This window comes from Chiloscyllium punctatum, chromosome 5, assembly GCF_047496795.1.
Source record: "Chiloscyllium punctatum isolate Juve2018m chromosome 5, sChiPun1.3, whole genome shotgun sequence".
Taxonomy (NCBI): domain Eukaryota; kingdom Metazoa; phylum Chordata; class Chondrichthyes; order Orectolobiformes; family Hemiscylliidae; genus Chiloscyllium; species Chiloscyllium punctatum.
The window spans coordinates 78,764,632-78,785,916 of record NC_092743.1 but is presented as its reverse complement, the minus strand read 5'-3'; the positions used below and the strand labels follow the sequence as shown (position 1 = coordinate 78,785,916).

Below are 21,285 nucleotides of genomic sequence, written 5' to 3'. Positions count from 1 at the left end.
GAAGCATGGCACTCCAACTGAAACTCTATGAACAAATACACTGATTTGGATCCCATTTACCACGTCCTGAGAAAAAGGACGGAAAATGACATCACTACAGGAAATAACATCAGCAACAGAAGGAAAGCTAAACACATTCTGGGCAATCCAAGATGGAGGATGGGAAAAATGTCTGGCTGTAACAGCTGCTCCTTTTTTTTGAGGTATTTTAGGTGTTGAAGGTGATTTCCTCGCATTCCAGGAGGAGCAATTACTGTTTTATATGCTGTTGCATTGTTTTGGATCTTTGGACAAAAAAAGTCAAAACAACAGCAGTTTTAAAAGGGAGAAGAACAGACAAAGGAAGCACATGGTGAGGTCATTGCAGGAGAGAGAGAGAGAGAAAGAGAGAGAACCTGCACAGTTACTGCCTTTGATGTTTGAATTCGTGTATCGCTGGACATCGGAGTGCATCTGGGAAAATTAACAAGCAGTGAAATTCACAACTGACCTTGGACGAACTGTTGGGCGAAGTTCACAGCACAGAATCGGATAAGTTAATCGTTGTTTTTAAGTATGGCCCACAGAGAATCTGCAGCAGGGAGAAGAGTGGGTTCTTTCTTGATTATATGTTTTTTGGAGATATGTCTCTTGATTAAACTTAAAATATAAGCCATAACTATTAATTTAACCTGGGGCAATGTTTGTAGAGGAATAAGACAGTGTTATTTTCTGGGTCTGTACATTGTGAAGGAGCAAAAATGACCTTTAATAGAGTGATATGTACTTCTTGTCAGATGTGGGAGTTTAAAGAGAGTTTAAGGGTTACTGCGAATTATATCTGTCATAAATGCTGTAGGCTGCGAATCTTATCAGCATGGATCAGTTGTAGAGACAGTTAGAAGCAATGAGGAGTTTGCAACAGCAACAGTATGTGATGGATGGCAGCTATAAGAAGGGGGGCAAGTTTCAGATACAGTCACATAGATGGGTTAACTCCAGGAAAGGTAAGAGAGGTAGGCAGCTGATGCAAGAGTCTTTTGTGGATATACCCATTTCAAATAGGTATGCTGTTTTGGAAAATATAGGGGGTGATGGATTCTTAGGGGAATGTAGCGCAAACAGCCAAGTTTCTGGTATTGAGACTAACTCTAATGCAACGACGGGTACGTCGGGTTCCAAGAGATCAATTGTGTTAGGTGATTCTCTAGTCCGAGGTACAGACAGACGTTTCTGTGGCCAGCAGCGATAAAGCAGAATAGTGTGTTGCTTCCCTGGTGCCAGGATCAAGGATGTCTCAGAGAGGGTGCAGAATATTCTCACAGGGGAGGGAGCCAGCAAGAGGTCATTGTCCACATTGGAACCAACGATATAGGAAGGGAAAAGGTTGTGACACTGAAGGGAGATGACAGAGAGTTAGGCAGAAATTTAAAAAGGAGGTCCTCAAGAGTAGTAATATCTGGATTATTCCTGGTGCTACGAGCTAGTGAGGGCAGGAATAGAAGGATAGAGCAGATGAATGCATGGCTGAGAAGCTGGTGTACGGGAGAAGGATTCACATTTTTGGATCTTTGGAATCTCTTTTGGGGTAGAAGTGACCTGTACAAGAAGGACGGATTGCACCTAAATTGGAAGGGGACTAATATACTGGCAAGGAAATTTGCTAGAGCTGCTCAGGAAGATTTAAACTAGTAAGGTGGGAGGTGGGGGGGGGGGGGGCGGTGGGAGGGACCCAGGGAGGTTGTGAGGAGAGAGATCAATCTGAGACGGGTAAAGTTGAGAACAGAAGCGAGCCAAACAGGCAGGGACAAGGTGGGACTAATAAATTAAACTGCATTTATTTCAATGCAAGGGGCCTAACAGGAAAGGCAGATGAACTCAGGGCATGGTTAGGAACATGGGACTGGGATATCGTAGCAATTACAGAAACATGGCTCAGGGATGGGAGGACTGGCAGCTTAATACAATACTGGCAGGATACAAATGCTACAAGAAGGATAGAAAGGGAGGCAAGAGAGGAGGGGGAGTGGCATTTTTGATAAGGGATAGCATTACAGCTGTGCTGAGGGAGGATATTGCAGAAAATACATCCAGGGAAGTTATTTGGGTGGAACTGAGAAATAAGAAAGGGATGATAACCTTATTGGGATTGCATTATAAACCCCCTAATAGTCAGAGGGAAATTGAGAAACAAACTTGTAAGGAGATCTCAGCTATCTGTAAGAATAATAGGGTGGTTATGGTAGGGGATTTTAACTTTCCAAACATCGACTGGGACTGCCATAGTGTTAAGGGTTTGGATGGAGAGGAATTTGTTAAGTGTGTACAAGACAATTTTCTGATTCAGTACGTGGATGTACCTGATTAGATTCCCTACAGTGTCGAAACAGGCCCTTTGGCCCAACCAGTCCACACAGACCCTTCGAAGAGCAACTCACCCAGACCCATTCCCCCTGACTAACGCACTGAATTCTATGGGCAATTTAGCATGACTAATTCACCTACCCTGCACATCTTTGGATTGTGGGAGGAAACCAGAGCACCCGGAGGAAACCCACACAGGCACTGGGAGAATGTGCAAACTCCACACAGACAGTCGCCTGAGGCTGAAATTGAACCCAGGTCCCTGGCGCTGTGAGGCAGCAGTGCCAGCTACCGAGCCACCGTGCTGCCCCATAACTTAAATTGCTGCCATGATGAGATTTGAACTGAGGTCTTCAGATCATTTTTGTCTCGAACTCTGGATTACTAACCCTGTAACATAACCACTACACTAACGTACCTACTAAAGAAGGTGCAAACTTGACCGACTGTTGGGAAATAAAGCAGGGCAGGTGACTGAGGTGTCAGTGGGGTAGCACTTTGGGGCCAACGACCATAATTCTATTAGATTTAAAATAATGATGGAAAAGGATAGACCAGATCTAAAAGTTGAAGTTCTAAATTGGAGAAAGGTCAATTTTGATGGTATTAGACAAGAACTTTCAAAAGCTGGTTGGAGGCAGATGTTTGCAGGTAAAGGGATGGTTGGAAAATGGGAAGTCTTCAGAAATGAGATAACGAGAATCCAGAGAGAGTATTTTCCTGTCAGGGTGAAAGGAAAGGCTGGTAGCTGTAGGGAATGCTGGATGACTAAAGAAATTCTCCTTCGAATCCTCCCACTTCCTCCAGACCAAAGGGGTAGCCATGGGCACCAGTATGGGCCCCAGCTATGCCTGTCTCTTTGTTGGCTTCGTAGAACAGTCCATCTTCCGTAATTACACCGGCACCACTCCCCACCTCTTCCTCCGCTACACTGATGACTGCATTGGCGCCACCTCGTGCTCCCACAAGGAGGTTGAGCAATTCATCAACTTCACCAACACATTCCACCCTGACCTTAAATTTACCTGGACCATCTCTGACACCTCCCTCCCCTTCCTGGACCTCTCCATCTCCATTAATGACGACCGACTTGACACTGGTATTTTTTACCAACCACCGACTCCCACAGCTACTGGATTACACCTTTCCCACCCTACCTCCTTCAAAAATGCCATCCCAAATTCCCAATTCCTCCTCCTCCACTGTATCTGCTTCAGGAGGACCAGTTCTTTAGAGACTGCAATTTCCCTTCCCACGTGGTTAAAGATACCCTTCAATGCATCTCGTCCACGTCCCACACCTCATCCCTCAGACCCCACACCTCCAAGCGTAACAAGGACAGAACGCCCCTGGTGCTCACCTTCCACCCTACCAATCTTCGCATAAACCAAATCATCCACTGAAATTTCCGCCACCTACAAACAGACCCCACCACCAGGGATATATTTTCCCTCCCCACCCCTTTCCGCCTTCCACAAAGACCGTTCCCTCCGTGACTACCTGGTCAGGTCCACGCCCCCCAACAACCCACCCTCCCGTCCTGGCACCTTCCCCTGCCAGCGCAGGAATTGCAAAACCTGTGCCCACACCACCTCCCTCGCCTCCATCCAAGGTCCCAAAGATGCCTTCCACATGCATCAAAGTTTTACCTGCACATCCACCAATATGATTTATTGTATCCATTGCTCCCTATGCGGTCTCCTCTACTTTGGGGAGACTGGACGTCTCCTAGCAGAGTGCTTTAGGGAACATTTCTGGGATGTCTGCACCAATCAACCACACCGCACTGTGGCCCGACATTTCAACTCCCCCTCCCACTCAGCTGAGGACATGGAGGTCCTGGACCTCCTCATTCGCCGCTCCCTCACCACCTGATGCCTGGAGGAAGAACGCCTCATCTTCCGCCTCGGAACACTTCAACCCCAGGGCATCAATGTGGACTTCACCAGTTTCCTCATTTTCCCCTCTCCCCACCTCATCCCAGCTCCAAACTTCCAGCTCAGCACTGTACCCATGACTTGTCCTACCTGCCTATCTTCCTTTCCACCTATCCACTCCACCCTCCTCCCCGACCTATCACCTTCACCCCCACCCCCATTCACCTATTGTACTCTATGCTACTTTCTCCCTACCCCCACCCTCCTCTCATTTATCTCTCCACCCTTTAGGCAGTCTGCCTGTATTCCTGGAAAAGTGCAGCAGGCCAGGCAGCATCCAAGGAGCAGGACAATCGACATTTCGGGCATAAGCCCTTCTTCAGAGAATAGGGTCCCTCAAAGATCAGCAAGGCGGCCTTTGTGTGGAGCCGCCGAAAATAGGGGAGATACTAAATGAGTATTTTGCATCAGTATTTACTGTGGAAAAGGATATGGAAGATATAGACTGTAGGGAAATAGATGGTAACATCTTGCAATATGTCCATATTACAGAGGAGGATGTACTGGATGTCTTGAAATGGGTAAAGATGGATAAATCCCCAGGACTTGATCAGGTGTACCCTAGAACTCTGTGGGAAGCTACAGAAGTGACTGCTGGGCCTCTTGATGAGATATTTGTATCATCGATAGTCACAGGTGAGATGCTGGAAGACTGGAGGTTGGCTAACATGGTGTCACTGTTTAAGAAAGGTAGTAAGGACAAGCCAGGGAACTATAGACCAGTGAGCCTTAAGTCGGTGGTGGGCAAGTTGTTGGAGGCAATCCTGAGGGACAGGATGCACATGTATTTGGAAAGGCACAGACTGATCAGGGATAGTCAACATGGCTTTGTGCATGGGAAATCATGTCTCACAAACTTGATTGAGTTTTTTTGAGGAAGTAACAAGAGGGCAGAGTGATAGGTGTGATGTATATGGACTTCAGTAAGGCATTCAACAAGGTTCCCAGTGGGAGACTGATTAGCAAGGTTAGATCTCATGGAATACAGGGAGAACTAGCCATTTGGATACAGAACTGGCTCAAAGGTAGAAAACAGAGGGTGGTGATGGAGGGTTGTTTTTCAGACTGGAGGCCTGTGACTAGTGGAGTGCCACAAGGATCGGTGCTGGATCCTCTACTTTTTGTCATTTAGATAAATGATTTGGATGCGAGCATAAGAGGTACAGTTAGTAAGTTTGCAGATGACACCAAAATTGGAGGTGTAGTGGACAGTGAAGAGGGTTACCTCAGATTACAACACGATCTTGACCAGATGGGCCAATGGGCTGAGAAGTGTCAGATGGAATTTAATTCAAATAAATGCAAGGTGCTGCATTTTGGGAAAGCAAATCTTAGCAGGACTTATACACTTAATGGTAAGGTTCTAGGGAGTGTTGTTGAACAAAGAGATCTCGGAGTGCAGGTTCATAGCTCCTTGAAAATGGAGTCGCAGGTAGGTTGGATAGTGAAGGCAGCGTTTGGTATGCTTTCCTTTATTGGTCAGAGTATTGAGTACAGGAGTTGGGAGGTCATGTTGTGGCTGTACAGGACATTGGTTTGGCCATTGTTGGAATATTGCGTGCAATTCTGGCCTCCTTCCTATCGGAAAGATGTTGTGAAACTTGAAAGGGTTCAGAAAAAATTGACAAGGATGTTGCCAAGGTAAGTAGGCAAAGTCTTTTCCCTGGGGTCAGGGAGTCCAGAACTAGAGGGCATAGGTTTAGGGTGAGAGGGGAAAGATATAAAAGAGACCTACGGAGCAACTTTTTCACACAGAGAGTGGTACGTGTATGAAATGAGCTGCTAGAGGATGTGATGGAGGCTGGTACAATTGCAACATTTAAGAGGCATTTGGATGGGTATATGAATAGGAAGGGTTTGGAGGGATATAGGCCAGGTGCTGGCCGGTGGGACTAGATTGGGTTGGGGTATCTGGTCGGCATGGTTGGACCGAAGGGTCTGTTTCCATGCTGTACATCTCTATGACATAAATGAAAAGCAGGCCATACCACTAGTGCTTCTCCAGATGCTCACTGATGATGTTACCTAGCATGGTGACAAAAATGAGCCTTCCAGCTCAGTGAGTAAACTTCCAATCAGAACCTCAACCTGAGCTACAAATCTCAATAGGCAACTTTATCTGGGCCACCATTTATCATCCATATCTAAATGTCCTCAGGAAAGTCGTGGTCAGCTGCCATCTTGACCTGCTGCTCTCTCTGTGGTGAAGGGGCACTCACAATGCAGTTAGGGAAGGAAGTTTTAGGATTTTGACCGAACAATGGAGTGGTATGTGATTTGTTGGGTAAGTTGCTGGTAGTGATGTTCCCATGTATCTGGTGAGTTGTTACTTTTAGATGGTAGTGGTCATGGGCTTGGAAGGTACTCTGTAAGTAAATTTCTGCAGTACATCTTGTCGGTGAATTGCTGCTACTGAACGTTGGTAGTGGAGGAAGTGAATGTTTGTGGATGTAGTAACCAACTGCGTTGTCCTGAATGGTGTCAAGCTTCTTGAGTTTTTTTAAGGTGAAATTTCCACAAAAGAATTTGTCTGAATTTTGGATCCAGATGTGAACAGACTTGTCAAGCTTTGTTTACAAAGTTTTGGTGCCATTTGCAATGACGTACCTTTGGAGAATTTTCATCATTCACTTCACTGGAATCATGTAATGCCTGTGCATTCAGAAAACAATGTATAATTCAAACTCTTACTTAACACTCAAAATATTATGTTTCTGTTCTCAAATAATCTCACCTGAATGGCAAGTGATAGTTTGAAATCATGTTTAAATTGTATATCTGTAGTTTATAATTTTTAAGTTTTTCAAATGTTTGGGCATCAAATGCGTTAAAACATTAAACTTTTATGATGGTAAGCCCCTGGAAAGAGTTATCTGAAATGCTGAGAAGCCCAGTTTGATGATTCCTTCTGCATGGTATCATTGTCAGGGAAAATGGGTGCAAGTACTTACATAATACTCACTCTCCTTTGTTAGCTCTCATTGCCTTCATAACTTCTCATCAATGGACATTGAGGATGAAATTAGATTTGCTGCAACCTCTTCTATCTGACTGAGATCTGTTAAGGTGATGGTAGTATTATAGGAATGTCACTGGATGAGTAATCCAGGGTGCCAGGCTGATGCTGTGGGGATAAGGGTTCAAATACCACTTCAGCATTATTTTGATTCAGTTAATAAATCTGGAATATATTGCAAATTTCAATGTAATGGTGACAACAATCTTAGTTGTGCAAAATCCCATTTAGTTCACTAATGTAGTGAAGCAAATCTGCCGTCCTAACCTGGTCTGGCTAGCATGTGACTCCAGATCCACATCAACATGTTTCATTCTTAATTGTCCTCTGCCATGACCTATAAAGGGAATGACTTCAATATAAATGGGGGATGAAAAAATAAAGAAGAAAACATCTTCCAATATGGCTGTCACTGTAACATGCAATTGGTGTGCACTCATCTTTCAAGAGAAATAGTCTTGTTAGTGAAGTATTGAGGGGCTGAATCTTGCATTCTCATTGAAGGTCCTCTTTTACATCTGACTATTTTGATATCATTAAGGAAATTAATCAAAAAGTGATGAATAACTTAAACGAAAGCAAGGAAGCAAAACACTGCAAATGCTAGAGATCTCAACTAGAATCAGGAAATACTGGTAACACTCGGGCTGGACAGATCGTTTCTGCAGGGAGGGAAACTGAGTGAACATCTTCAGTCCAGCACCTTCCTCAGAAATGGGCTCATCTCTGCAGAGATTTCATGTCAAAGGTTTTCATCTCTGAAGCAATTTTTCTGGAATACTTTGTGAAAGTTGTATGCAAGCAGTAGTAGAGAAGGAAAAGAGAATGGATTTCTTTTCCCTTAATAGGTGCCATGTGCACAACAGCTATTAGAATTGCTGTTCTTCCTAGGGAGCAGGTTATTGCCAATAACACATCCTACTTTGAAATATAATCTAGGGTCCAGTAATACAGTTGGAGCCTGACTGCAATAGCAAACTGAAACTTGAGTCAAGAAGATCATTTAATCTCCTTGCAGGAAGAGGTATCAGTGTCAGTGAAGTCCCGGAATGATGTGACTATTTTTATATCTTTTAGTTCTCTTTGAGCCTATTTGAGCCAGAATGATGACTTCTCTGAGTAGCATTTGGAAAAGTTGAGTATGCTCTTATCAGAGTCAGTCCATAACTCCTGGACATAATGCCATTCTGAACCCACCTTACATCCCTTCAACATTTGGGTTTCTGTTATTCCGATTATCTAATGTTCCATTAGCTTCATGGGAGTGGGTTTCCTCTGGTCCACATCAGCTTTGGTAAGTCACTTGAGATCTGGGAATTGAATGTTCCTTGACTTTCTTCGAAGTTCAAAAGACTTCTCGCCTACATTAGCCTCAAGCTGTTTAATCCAGCTCTTTATTAAAATCCCCCAAAGTAGTATGGCTTAATAAAACATATATTGAGAAGCTCATGTACACCAATCAAAAAAATTAGTGGAGATTTTGATTAATAAATGACCCTTTAGACAAGTTTTAAAAATAGGATTCCGTTGCTCTCTAAACAGCCTTCTCGTCAAATGTATATTTATGTTTTGTTTTGGAATACATTCCCCTTTTATTTTTGGGCAGTTTTACTTACTGAAGGGATTGCTTTACTTTTTCTTACAGCATCGGCTGGGACGGGACTCTCAGCGAGGGTCAGACAATATCTCCAACAAATCATCAGACAGTGATGTAAGTGATGTGTCTGCTGTGTCAAGGACAAGCAGCGCTTCTCGAATGAGCAGCACAAGTTACATGTCTGTGCAATCTGAGCATCCTCGAACAACCAGGAAAATCAGGTGAGACCCAGTGACTTTCTGCAAAAAGTCCGATAATCCTGTTTTCACTTTAATTGTGTGATTTATTAATTAAGCAAAATCAATTTTTTGGTCCAACTGAGATGACTTATAAATATGCTCAGGAACCTGTTCAATGTTATACAGTATTGAAACTTCAGCTTGATAAAGATCTCAACATAATGCCATCAGTGCTCAGTGTGAATGTTGACAATGTTGCTTAGGCCAAATGATGAGGTCTTAGTCATGCTGACACCATACAGACAATAACACATAACAGAAGGAGTGTGAATTATTTCAGTGGTCATGAGCCCTCCTCACTGCTAACAGCTTAGAATATGAATTCTTATACAAAATCCCCCAATGCCTGACATTTATCTGAAGAGTTCACCTGAAAAGCAAGTGAAGGAAATTTGGAAATACAGAATAAACCTAGCTCAGGTGTATATTTGTTGTATCAAATAAGCATTTCCTCTTAAAAATGATATTTTATCTCTCTGTCATACAATGTAAACTCTACTATATATTTCCACTATTTTCTGTCTATTCCTCAGAGATGTCAATTGATCATTAAGCAGTTTATAAACCAAACTAATCTTTCAGCCACCGTCTACATTAGGAAATCATAAAAAAAAGTAAAGCAGCACTTTTTTCACAAAATGTGTGAACTATTGCCACAAATTTTAAACATGCATGAACATCTCAATTTTTTTCCAATAGCTTTCTGCTGGCTGAACAAAAAGTTGGCTGATTCCCACATAGTCTAATTGTAAACATCATCTTTCCCCTCACACCTACAAATGATATGGCTGTTTATAAAAGTGACATGTTTCTGTCAAAGTATTATCAAGAAGTCCATGAGAGTAAGAATTTTGTTTTCCTCATTCTGTCTTTCATTTGTGTTCTGTGCCACTGAAAAATGCTCATGAAGTTGTTTGGAAAGTACTAGGTTGAGAAGAGCTGCTGAAAAGCTAGGAAGAGTAATCATTCTTCTGAAGGAACATATGTGGGTTTTGCAGATAAATCAATAACTTGAAAAGCGTTTGAGTAAAGTGCTTGTCTTTAAGCACAGTAATAATACCTGTCCAAATCTGGTACGCTAATTTTCAGATACAGTACATATTAAATCGATTGTAGAAAAATAAGTTGAAAGCACCTCATTCGTACCTTTCATGTCTCAACATTAGTAAGCCTTTTCTAGCAGTTGTACTACTTATGCATAGACATAATTGTTAATCGGTGGGATGATCTGAAGGAACAACCCTCCTTCCACTGCCACTTGTTGGTCAGGTAGTTGCTACCTGAACAACTTTAAGCAGAGTTACTATATAAAATCGTGTATAATGGGAATATCTTTAAAATTGCTAATTTGTGACTTTTTATGGCTTGCTTTCTAACATTCTAACATTATCCTATGCAAAATAAGCACGTTAAAAATATTTCAAGATCAGAGCAAAACTAGAAATTGAATTCCAGTGAGGTAAATTTTCATCTCACATGTGCGAAAAGAGCACATTGCTTGTCTATAATTCAGTTGATGCATTAAATAATCAGATTTCTTTATGTGAGAGGAAAAGTTCAGCTCATTCAAAACTTCGCCTTTGTATATATATATATCAATCAAATGAAAATCGCATAAACCTCTAATAAAATCATTTGCATGAATGAAAAATGAAACAATGTAGAATCTAGAACTCAACTCCAGTTCAGATGCTTTGGCAGTCTCCATATGGTCCATGTAACCCCACACATTCCTGTTGCAATTCACATTTATAAAATGTGACATTTAAACATCTTCACGAGGAAATCATAAAAAAAAAGTAAAGCAGCACTTTTTACACAAAATGTGTGAATTATTGCCACAAATTTTAAACATGCATGAACATCTCAGTCACAACCTAAATTGTTGTGTGTGATTTTACGCTTGTCAATGTTTCTGCATTTGTTTCTGAGTTTTCCGATTATTTCTATTCTTCTCACTGTGCTGAGCAATTTCTTTGTTCCTTCATTTATAACTAACATCATTTTTTTTTTCTTTTTTGCATGCCTTCATTACTTTTGTGCTGTGACAGGAGGTCAAAAGCATTAGAAGAAAAAAAAGAGGGAGGGGAAGAAGGGGAGGAGGAAGAGGCAGAGTTGGAGGCAGAGGTAGAGGAAGGGCAGGGGGAAAAGGAAGAAGGAAAGGAAACAGAAAGGGAAAGGGAAGAAATAATCCAAAGTGAAGTAAAAGAGGTAAATAAGGAAGTTGAGGAAGAAGATAAATCAAAAGAAGAAGAATGTGATCGAGAGGAATGTGAGGAAGAAGAATATGAGGAAGAGAAATGTGATCGAGAGGAATGTGAGGAAGCTGAATGTGATCAAGAGGAATGTGAGGAAGAGGAATTTGAGGAAGAGACAGGGGCAAGACAAAGAAAAAATGAGGATTTACAAAGGAGATACTCTGAAAATGATGTCAGGTAAAATTTACTGAATCCTTCTGATACAGAAAGACACTCATAGTTAATTTAAAACCCTACTTCATCTTCTGTGTAGTTCCCTTCTCTGTGTGATAATGAGATATTTAACTTAAATTGTTTCATATTTTGAATCCCTGATAGATATTCCTGCCTTCACTGCTTGTAGTCACATGCAGCAGTTGATATTCCTTTGCTTCTGAAAGTAAGGATTTGTTAAGCATGTTGTTTGATATCATATTGCAGAAGTTCAGAATTCATTTATACAAGCCAGTGCATTTGCAAAAACACGTCCAGTCATAAACATGTACTTTGATCAATTTATTTTCTGGGGACAGAATTTTCAGCACAAAGCAAGAAGCCATATTTTCAAGTTGAATCAATTAAAAAGACTGAAAAGTGACTATATGGAATAATTTGTGCCTCGTAATTGGGAAGTACAGAACCCAAAGCGATTTACTATCTGATGTGACATCATGTTCCTAATTTTGGCTGTACATTTGCTTGTTGAGCTGGAAGGTTCATTTTTAGATATTACGTCACCATACTAGGTAACAGCATCAGTGAGCCTCCAGTGAAGCATTTTCACTGTGTTATAACCCACTTTCTATTTTTGTGTGTTCAGGTTTCCTTGGGTTGTTATTGTCATTTCCTGTAGCGATGTTATTTCCTGTGGTGATGTCATTTCCTGTTCTTTTCTCTGAGAAAAAGAAGCTCTAATGAAGAGTCATGTAGACTCAAAACGTTAGCTTGCTTTTTGTTCATGGATGCTGCCTGACCCACTGTGATCTCTAGCATTTTTGATTTTAAGTACTGAGGATTATTTTGTTACTGACAACACATTCAATTATAGATTGGAGACTGAGACATGTGAATATTATTATTTTAATAAGTAGCCATGAGAAAATGGACTAAGTTTAAAGTAAGTTGCATTGTTCAGAAAATGCAATGTGCAAAATGACTGATTTAGCCTAATTAAAGTAATACCAGAAAAATAATGGTGCAGCTTTCCATCTGCTTTATGAGTTTATCCGTTCACGTAGTTCTGCCAGATATGCAAGGACAACTCCAGGTTTGTTCTTGATCAGTATTGAATTTACTAATCTCGATTAAGACAAGAATAAGTCTTATAATCCCCAAGTTGGAGAGGAGGGATGGTTATGGAGACAGGTGGTGGAATTAACTCAAAGATTTATATTAATAATTTGGAAGAAGGGACTAACTGTAGCATAACCAAATTTGCAGGTGATACAAAGATAGGAAAGCAAATTGTGAGAAGGTCACAAAAGTTTAAAGATAGGTTAAATAAGAACAAAGAAGAAAGAAAATTACAGAACAGGAACAGGCCCAACAAGCCAACAAGCCTGCACTAATCCAGATCTTCCATCTAAACCTGTCACCAATTTTCCAAGGATCTGTATCCCTCTGTCTTAAAACATCTTAAATGACACTGTCGTGCCCGCCTCTACCAACTCCACTGCTAACGCTTTCCAGGTACCTACCACTCTCTGAGTAAAGAACTTTCCACGCATATTTCCCTTAAACTATTCCCCTCTCACCTTGTACTCGTGACCCCTACTAATTGAGTCTCCCACTCCAGGAAAAAGCTTCTTGTTATCCAACCTGTCCTTACCTGTCATGATTTTGTAGACCTCAATCAGGTCCTCCCTCAACCTCAGTCTTTATCATGAAAATAATCCTAATCTACTCAGCCTCTGTTCATAGCTAATGCCCTCCATACCAGCTAACATCCTGATGAACCTCCTCTGTGTCCTCTCCAAAGCATCAACATGATTCTGGTAATGTGGCAACCAGACTTAATGCAGTATTCCAAATGTGGCCAAACTAAAATCCCATAAAACTGTAACATGACCTGCCAACTGTTGTACTCAGTACTCCGATGAAGGAAAACATACCAATGCCTTCTTGACCACTCTATTGACCTGCATTGCCACCGTCAGGGTGCAATGGACTTGAACACCCAGATCTCTCTGTGCAGGAATTTTCCCCTAAGGCTTTTCTATTTACCATATATTTCACTCTTGAATTGGATCTTCCAAAATGCATCACCTTGCATTTGCTTGAATTGAACTCTATAAGTGGGCAAAAATTTGGCAGGTAGAGTATACTGTGTGAAAATGTGAATTTATCCAATTTAGTAAGCAGAATACAAAAGCAAATGTTAAGTGGAGGAAGATTACACAATATTTTATATAGAAGTATCGGTGTGTCCTTGCACATGAATCACAAAATGTTAACAAGCAGGTTATCAAGTAATTAGAAAGGCAAATGGAATCTTGGACTTTATTGTCAGGGGAATGCAAGTAGGGCTTACTTTAGCTCTTAACAGAACATTAATGAAACCTCACCTAGTCCAGTTTTTGTCTCCATTTCTAAGAAGAAATGTAATTGCATGGAAGCAGTTCAGAGATAGTTGACTAGGTTAATTCCTGAGAATTAATTCCTGAAGGGTTTGTGTTATGATGAATGATTTGAGCAAGTTGAGCCTATATTCATTGGAGTTTAAGAGAATGAGCCGTCATCTTCTTGAAAGATTTAAAAGTCCAACAAGATAGATACTTAGAGGATGTTTACTCTGTGGAAGAATCTATAAGTAGGGGGCACAGTTTCAAAGTTGGAGATCTCCCATTTATATACAGGTGAGGAGAAATTTCTTTTCTCAGTGTGTTGTTAATGTTTACAATTCTCTTCCACAGAGAACAGTGGAGGTAGGGCATTGAATGGATTCAAGTCTGAATTCGACAGAAGTTTGATTTGGAAGGATGTCAAGAATTAAGAGTTAAAAATCACACAACACCAGGTTATAGTCCAACAGGTTTATTTGGAAGCACTAGCTTTCGGAGCGCTGCGCCTTCATCAGGTCACAATCACCTGATGAAGGAGCAGCGCTCCGAAAGCTAGTACTTCCAAATAAACCTGTTGGACTATAACCTGGTGTTGTGTGATTTTTAACTTTTTACAGCCCAGTCCAACACCAGCATCTCCAAATCAAGAATTAAGGGGGATGTGCAATAAAATAACATTAAAGTTAAATTCAAGTCAGATCAGTATGATCTAAATGAAAGGCAGAGTGATTTAGATGGGCTGTTCAACACATTGTTGGTATAATTTCTTACACACTTGCCAAAAACATACATGGGTACAATGGGTCTGGGTGGGTTACTCTTCGGAGGTTTGCTGTGGACGTGTTGGGCCGAAGGGCCTGTTTCCATACTATAGGGAATCAAATCTAATCTCATCTCATCTTTGTCAGTGAATCTAATGTTCATAAATAACAGTGAGCTTAATAAACATTTCGTTAGATACTTCAATGCCACATTATCCTCATCTAGGTGCTACAGAATGAAGGATAACATAAGCATTGCTGCATCAGGTTTAAATAACCTCGAGAGGCAAAACACAAATTACTGGAGTACTCGATGAATTTTTTTTTGTTTCCTTCAAGTTTCTGTTTATTGAAAACTTTGAGATTGAGAGAAATTAAAAGAGAAAGACAATTTGACGGAAGAGCTTTCTGCATTCTTGCTGTTAACAGTCTAAGTTACTCTCCTTGTGTCACTGTTTTATTTCAAACTGGATAGTTGTAGGCAGTGTTTCATCTCCCAGTATACAAATTACTAATGCAACTGTGATTAAAACAAAAGATGAAAACTTCTTGACACCTGACTGAGTATCAGTGCCTGTTGATTGAAATGGTAGTTCAAATTCTGCTGGTTTCATATGTTATATATTGGTTGCCTGGACATGATGATCACAGCAGCCATTTTACATCAGTAGTGTCATCTTTTAAAAACCAGAACACTCCAATATTAAAGTCAAATGATGAATGTTGAATATTCACAGTCCATTTTCTATAATATTATGATAGTTATAAGTAACATGGGTGGGAGACGGCCATATCTAACTTAAAGAAAGAGCCCGGTGGCACAGTGGTTAACACTGCTGCCTCACAGCGCCAGAGACCCGGGTTCAATTCCCACCTCCGGTGACTGACTGTGTGGAGTTTGCACGTTCTCCCTGTGTCTGCGTGGGTTTCCTCCGGGTGCTCCGGTTTCCTCCCACAGTCCAAAGATGTGCAGGTCAGGTGAATTGGCCATGCTAAATTGCCCGTAGTGTTAGGTAAGGGGTAAATGTAGGGGTATGGTGTGGGTTGCGCTTCGGCGGGGCGGTGTGGACTTGTTGGGCCGAAGGGCCTGTTTCCACACTGTAAGTAATCTAATCTAATCTAATCTAAAAAAAAGAATTACAATGAAATGATGATGGAGTTAGTGGGCTGGGTGGAAACAAAATATATTTCCCTCCTCACCTCTATCTGCATTCCATGGGGACCATTCCCTCTGCAACTCCCTTGTTAGGTCCACATTCCCTACCAACACCCTCTCCACACCTGGCACTTTCCCCAGCCGCCACAAGAAATGGAAAACCTGCATCTACACCTCCCCCCTCACCTCCGTCCAAGGCCCCGAATCTGACCGAGATTTACTTGCGTATCCTTGAATCTCATTTCCTGCTCCATTGTTCTCAAAGTGGTCTCCTCTACATCAGAGAGACTGAACACAAACTCATGGAATGGTTCAGGGACCATCTCTGGTATTTACATACCAACCAACTGCACCTTCCTGTGGTCATCCACTTCAACTCCCCCTCCCACTCCCCCATGACATGTCCATTTTGAGCCTCCTCCACTGCCTAACGAGGCCACCCGCAAACTAGAGGAGAAACACCTTATCTTCGGCCTCAGGATGCTCCAACCACATGGCCTCAACATTGAATTCACCAGTTTCCAAATTTCCCCTCTCCCCACCCCATCCCATATTCAACACTCCAACTCGTCTTCATTCTCTTGTCCTGCCTATCTGTCCATATTCCTTCCCATCTATCCACTCCACGTTTCCCACCGACCTATCATAATCATCACCTACCTGCGCCCACCTACCACCATTCCACCTACCTTGCCCCTCCCCCTATTTATTTCTCAATCCTGCTCCACACTCCTGATGAAGGGTCATGCCTGAAGTGTCGATTCTCTTGTGCTTTGCTGTGGTTTTTCCAGTGCCACACTTTATCGACTCTTACTCTCCAGCATCTACAGTCCTCATTGTCTCCTAGGTGGGTCGATTAGTAGGAAAAACAGTAAGCAAGCAGTGGCAGACACTTAAGGAGGAAATTCATGGTGCTCAGCAAAAATATATCCCATTAAGGTGAACAGATTCAAAGAGAGGATAAACAACTATGGCTAGCCTAAGAAGTTAAGGGAAGTATAAAGTTGAAAGAACTAGCATGTAAGAAAGCAACAGTCAGTGATAGCCCCAAAGACTGCGATAAATTCAGAATCTCGCAAACGAAACCCACCAGATAACAGAGAGAAAATAAGCTATGCAGGCAAACTAGTGAGGAATCTAAAAAAACTGACAATAAGGACTTCTTTAAATATATGAAAAGGAAGAGAGAGCTCAAAGTGAACAAAAACACCTGAGAAAATTAATGTGAGGAAACGGTTATGGGGTACAAGGAGATGACAGAGGAGTTAGATATTTTGCATCACTTTTTATGGTGGAAGATACTTTGAATATCCAGTGTGAGACTAAGGGCAGATAAATCCTCTGGCCCTGATGGCTTGTGTCCTAAGATCCTAAGAAGTAGCTACAAAGATTGAAATCTTCAAAAAATACCTAGATTCTGGAGAAGTACTGGAGGATTTGTGGGGAAACATTTCAAAGGGTCCTAAGGGGCAACTGTTTTACGCAGAGGATGCAGCTGAGGAAGTGACAGAGGTTGGTACAATTACAACATTTAAAAGGCATCTGGGTGGGTATATGAATAGGAAGGGTTGAGAGGGATATGGGCCAAATGCTGACAAATGGGACTACATTAATTTAGGATATCTAATCAACAGGGACGAGTTGGATCGAAGGGTCTGTTTCCACGCCGTACATTTAAATGACTCTATGCTAATGTCAAACTCCTATTCAAAAAGGGAGGAAGGCAAAATGTGGAAACTATAATCAATCAGCTTAACATCTATTGCTGGAAAAATGTTGGAATCAATTGTTAAGCAAGTAATAGCATGTTTGGAAAATCATAATCTAATCAAGTATAGTCAGAAGGCTTCATGGAAGGGAAAACATGCCTGACTATTGGATCACAACCAGAGTGGATTGAGGGGAATCAGTAGATGCATTGTATTTGAAGTTCCAGAATCCATTCAACAACATTCCTCACAAATGGTTAAGTCATAAGGTAAGTGCCCATGGTGTTGGAAGTAGCATATTGGAATTGGTAGAGAATTGTCTAATAGGCAGGAAACCACAATGTGTGGGGATAAGAAACTCTTTTGTTTTAAATTGGTGACCTGTAACCAGTGGGGTTCCACAGGGATCAGTGCTGAGCCCACAACTGTTTACAATATATTTTTATGACTTAGAGGAAGGAAGAAAATGAATTGTAGCTAAATTTATAGACAACGTAAAAATAGGTGCAAAGGTAAGTTGCGAGAGGGGTTCAAGCAGTTAACAGAGATGTTGATAGGTTAGGCCAGTGGGCAAAAAGTTGGCAAATGTGGAAAAATGTGAAGTTGTTAATTTTGGAAGTGGAGAAAAAGCTGTAGAAAGGTAAATGTTCTCAAAAAAACACAGAAAGTTAGCACACAGGTGCTGCAGGTAATCAGGAAGGTGAGTGGAATGTTAATTTCAAGAGGATAAGAATATAAGAACATAGAAGCCGTACACTGTAGATAGAGGACGTTCGACGCATTGAGTCTGCACTGACCTTCCAAAAAGCATCCTACCCAGACCCACCCTATCGCTATAATCCTGCATTTAGCATAGCTAATCCACATAACCTTTGGACTCTGGGAAACAAAGGAATTACTGGCAGAAACCCAAGCAGGCACAGGGAGAATATACAAAGTCAAAGCAGGCAGTCACCTTAAGTTGAAATTGAACCCAGGTCACTAGTGCTATGAGGCTGCAGTGCTAACCACTATGCCATCCAAGTAGACTGGTGTAGCGAAGTCTTACTGCATCTGTACAAGGTGCTGGTGAGACCATATCTGGAGTAGTGTGAGCAGTATAATCAAAGTTATTATTTCATTGGAGGCACTTTAGAGAAGGTTCACTAGTATGATCCCCTAATGTATGGAATCATTGTCTTATGAGTAAAAGCTAAAAAGTTTAGAATTCTTCTCATAGGAATGTCAGATCAACCATGACCCTACTAAATGGTGTAGCAGGCTTGAGGGGCTGAATGACCTTTGTTAATCGTCAATTGTCCAACGGTCTAACTGCAGAAACTCACCAAAGATTCTTAGACAGCAACTTCCAAACCCATGACCAATTCCATCCAGGAGGGCAAGGACAGCAGATACATGGGAACATCACCATCTGCGGTCCCCCTCCAAGCCATTCACCGCCATAACTTTGAAATGCATCATTATTCCTTCAGCGTCGCTGGGACAAAATCTTGCAATTCCCTCCCTAAGGGCATTGTGGGTCAACCACATGAACTGCAGCAGTTCAAAAAGGCAGCTTACCACCATCTTCTCAAGGGCAATTCGGGACAGGCAATAAATGCTGGCTAGCTAGTGGTGTCCATGTCCCGTGAGTGAATTAAAAAAAACAATATCCATTTTATCATATGGACTTTGAATTGAAGTACAGTGTTTTCTTCCATTCTGAGGTTTACAGACGTTGAATAGTATTTATTTCAGTAGTTTAAAGTTTACTCTCTGATCTGCCAAAATGTTGCAAACTGCTGTGAGAGTTGTCAACCACATCCCATGATTTTCCATATATTAAAATGGAGTTTTATTCCTAACAATATGTTACTGTTGTAAACCTTTGGTAACACTAAGTTTAGATACAATGGTGGACACGGTCTTTCTTATCATTGATTCACCAGGCATCTTTGCTGAAGTATAGATTAGATCAGATCAAATCAGATTTTGAATATTATCTTGGCTTAGCTGGAAGCATTTTTACCTCCAAGTCAGAAAGTTGTGCATACAAATCTCAAACCAGATTCATCTTGAGTGAGGATTGAATCATTTAGCTATCTAACTGTAAATTAAATATTTAGTCAGGGCACCACGTGGCAGTCATACAAGTTCATGTGATACGTGAAGAAGAAAAGGTACAATTCCCAGTAATCCTCTCCCATACCAAAGCCATCATATTTTTCATGTCTGAATAAGATATTACATTTAGGTTGCACTTCTTTGTGTTAAATTCAAGGAGTCACATGTTTATAGCCAGACAAGAACTTGGAAGCAGGAGTAAGCCTTTAGCTCTTGACCCTGTTCAGACATGGTGTCATCACCATAATCAATCATTATTAATTTTTGTTTACTGTTAATTGCACTACATCACAAGGGAATTATGTAGCTTGAAGGAGACCATTCTGCCCTTTGTGCTAAATGTCAGATTAGAGGAGAGTTACATTGATTTCAAGCATTGCATCATTGAACCAGATATAACATCAAAGAACTCTTGTAAAAGATAGTGTCATAAGGCCCATGAAAAACACTCCAATCGCTGAGTTAATATTGGTGCAAAATCTAGTTGTCAGCAGTAGCTCCACGAGTCAGTTATGGAAATGTACAGCACAGAAAGAAGCCATTGTTGTTTCAAACAAAATCCTGGGGTTATCTCTGTCCTAACCAATATTTCTTCTTCAATAATATCACAGAAATAATGATCTTGTCTTCTTTACATTGTTGTTTGAAGGGGTTTTCTGTGCAAAAACTGGCTGTCACATTCCTGCATGGTATAAGTACTTAACTGGCTGTAAAATTCTTTGAGACATTCAGCAAAATCTTGAGAAGATGATGGGGTTCACAGCTGCCAGCGAGAACCCGGCAAGTGAGCCATGAAGCTTTTTTCCAGTAAAGTCCAATATAATCATGTATCTCTTGGATTTGACAGGAGACTAGTGTCAAGACTTGTACTAGGATGAAGGACCCCAGGGTTAGAGGTCTGGCCTAACAGACAACCAGAGTCTGGCAGTTCTAATGAACAGTCGCTGAGGCTGAGCATAGCCACTCAATCCCCAGCTACGTGAAGAGAAGTTGAATCCAAAAGTCGGTTGGAGGATCAACAGTGTGGTCTGGGGCTGATGGCAAGTTCCAGTTATTCCCCCACTCCCTGATGTCAATCTTGCAAACAAACTCTTAACTGCCTTCGAGATCCCATGAATAGATATTTCAGGATTTACATCTGGTGCTCGCTGTATGGGATGTTTCCCCACCTCCTTCACAGAGTCTTCCCAAATCCAAGAAAATCCAGCCCATAGTATTTCAAACTTTTTTTAAAAAATTCCATTCCACAGCCCTAATTTAGTTTCTTAATCTTATTAATGAGAACATTTAAATAGTACTATGAATTTATTTTTATCTACAAATATAGGTGCTGTTTCTAATTGTTTCAAATCATTCGTCACAAAGCTCAATTTTTATTTATATTCCCTGAAATGTATATTTTATTTACTCTCAATGTCTGTTAATAGTGAATATTAAGAAAGGTTACCAGTTCTGGTCAGACATATTCTTGGAGTCTTCTTACATTCTTACATCCTTACATCCACCACCACCACCAAGTCAAGCAGCAATCTGTTCTCCCAAGTGAAATGTTCAAGGAAAATGAAATAAAGAAAGCATTGTAATGATAACATTGAATCAGCTCATATGCCAGGGTCCTTCCACTTC

At 41.2% G+C, this 21,285-nt stretch overlaps 1 protein-coding gene across 9 annotated transcripts in view; it reads left to right on the top strand.

The window, feature by feature from the left end:
• rims2a (regulating synaptic membrane exocytosis 2a) overlaps positions 1-21,285 on the top strand; it is a 1,169,411-nt gene that overhangs the window by 938,232 nt on the left and 209,894 nt on the right. For 5 of the 9 annotated variants that reach the window (XM_072570612.1, XM_072570611.1, XM_072570619.1 and 2 more), the window contains one exon: positions 8,942-9,114. In XM_072570612.1, the coding sequence (XP_072426713.1) occupies positions 8,942-9,114 (173 nt within the window). Of the gene's footprint in view, positions 1-8,941; positions 9,115-11,183; positions 11,568-21,285 lie in introns of all 9 variants that reach the window. The other 4 variants (XM_072570609.1, XM_072570610.1, XM_072570614.1 and 1 more) reach the window with 1 other exon arrangement.